Raw genomic sequence first — 2,073 nt, forward strand, 5'->3', positions numbered from 1 at the left:
GAAAGAAACCTGAAGGAAAATGCAGGGAGGAAAAGGTTTTACATACCGTGCATATTCCTGGGGGTATGGAGCGGAATACCATGTCTGAATATCATACTGGCCAAAATCTATGCTGGCTGGACACCGTGACATATTGAAGGGGTCCCGCTCTTGAACCGTTGTTCTATTTTTATCCATTTCCTGGTAAAGGGACATGTCCATTAATGAGCTTCTTACCACATAGAGTAGTTACATTAATAGTAGTTACTTATTAACTAATACCATATTCATTGTCAGGACAAAAATACCTATGTCTGGTCTTGCATTTTACAAATATGTTCATCTATCAAGATATCCTTATTTAAAACCGCAACTTTCTTTTTTATATAGTCTTTTGAAAACAGCTTGAACTTGCAAAGCCATCTAACATTCCATAATACTTTATAAAAAAATACCTTATGCATTACAAATCTCATATTTCCTCTTTCCAGTCCAAACTCACCTGCACTGCCTGTTCCTGAGCCTTCTTAAACATTTCCAAATCTCTCTCAGTGACTCCTGGGGGTAAAGGTGGTCGATGGAGGGGCTCCATACTGACTTTACTCTCCACTGTGGGCGGGGAGAGCAACACTTCAGCATTCACTCCGGGATCTACCAAGGTCATACTTATACACACACTGAGCCTCAATACATTTAAAAAAAAGTATCTGAGAAATTATTAACTTTAAAATTCTGGGTTATTAAGATTTATTCAGTCACACACACAAAAAAGAAATTAAACTAATTACAAATTACTCTTAATTTTCTTACTGTGACTATTTTTCCTCATGAATATTACTTTGCATGAACTCAAGAATTCAAAATATTAACTTTTATTTCAAAGTAAATATTATTAGAAGGAAGAATGGTTTAAGGCATTAGTATAGTAATATCTCAAAGAAAGTTAAAATATACAATAATTAAAATACACACAAACAGTAAATGATTAACCATATATTATTCATGTCCTTCAACATTTAGCAACCATAATCATGAGGCCCGACTCCCAGAACCCAGCACAGCCCGGCCCCATTAACTAAGGAAAGCACACACCGCCTCTAGCCCCACTATGTTGTAGAAATTCAGGGTGAGAAAAGCTACCCGGTTATATACAGGTGGATCGCAAACCTGGATCCAAATTTTGAGGGTTATGAGACCTTATTACTTGCTGTTGCTTTTTGCTTAATATTGTTATTACATATTTATGATTCTGGTGGTGTCAGATATGTCTGGGTTCCCAGATCGAGAGGCCCCGAGAGCTTCCACAGTTTGCCATCCCCCACTTGTTCGTACATTTTGAGACTAGTACCCACCACATAACCCTGTGAATTGGCCAAATGGTAAGCTAAGGAAAGCCAGGGCAACTCTCGTGGAAACCGTTGAAGATAACTGCCAATAACAAAACACTACATCCAGGAGAGGAAAATCAAAGCATAAAAATAAATCAAAATTTGGTACAAAAAAAGGGAGAAAAACAAAATAAAGAAGCAGGTCCTTATAAGATATCCTACTTCTTGATATTTCACTGATTAATCTCTGGCATGCAGTGCCTGTCACCATACATCAGTTTATAAAAACATTTATATCACTCATGCACAAGTGCATTGTCTTCTGCATGCACTAAAGCGATAAGCAACAGCTGGGGTTGAGCCCTTCAGTTGCAGTGCTGGATTTTCTCTACTCAACAGTGCAGTACTTGATATTGTCCTGATTAACTATCTTTCTGTGTCCTCTATGCTGAGAATATTTTGGTTCTGAGTAAGAGTGAGAGGTTAACCATGAGGTTGAAGACAATCAAATCCTCTAAATGAACTAGAATTATACTCTTCAAAATCAAAACTTGATCCTTACAATTTATCTGATTATAAAAATCATTGATGATTTGAATATTTCATGAAAGTATCAATCCCTTTGGATTACATAGTTCCTCCTCAACATGCATTTTGTCTAGTGCATGAGAGGTGTGAAGAAAAATAAAAATAAAATTCATATAACAGTGAAGTTAGGTAGTTAATAGGTTTATATGAAGGCTAGCCATGCAAGAGCAATGGAGTT

General features: G+C 36.7%; 1 protein-coding gene across 1 annotated transcript in view; it reads right to left on the reverse strand.

Moving 5' to 3' along the window:
* Window positions 1-2,073, reverse strand: part of LOC119587816 (histone acetyltransferase KAT6A-like) — a gene marked incomplete at its 5' end in the record, with an annotated part of 75,251 nt that overhangs the window by 13,743 nt on the left and 59,435 nt on the right. Inside the window, 2 exon segments of the mRNA XM_037936515.1 lie at window positions 47-180; window positions 482-630. Coding sequence (XP_037792443.1) covers window positions 47-180; window positions 482-630 — 283 coding nt within the window.

The sequence above is a fragment of the Penaeus monodon genome, chromosome 23 (assembly GCF_015228065.2).
Source record: "Penaeus monodon isolate SGIC_2016 chromosome 23, NSTDA_Pmon_1, whole genome shotgun sequence".
In the NCBI taxonomy this organism is placed as follows: Eukaryota; Metazoa; Arthropoda; class Malacostraca; order Decapoda; family Penaeidae; genus Penaeus; species Penaeus monodon.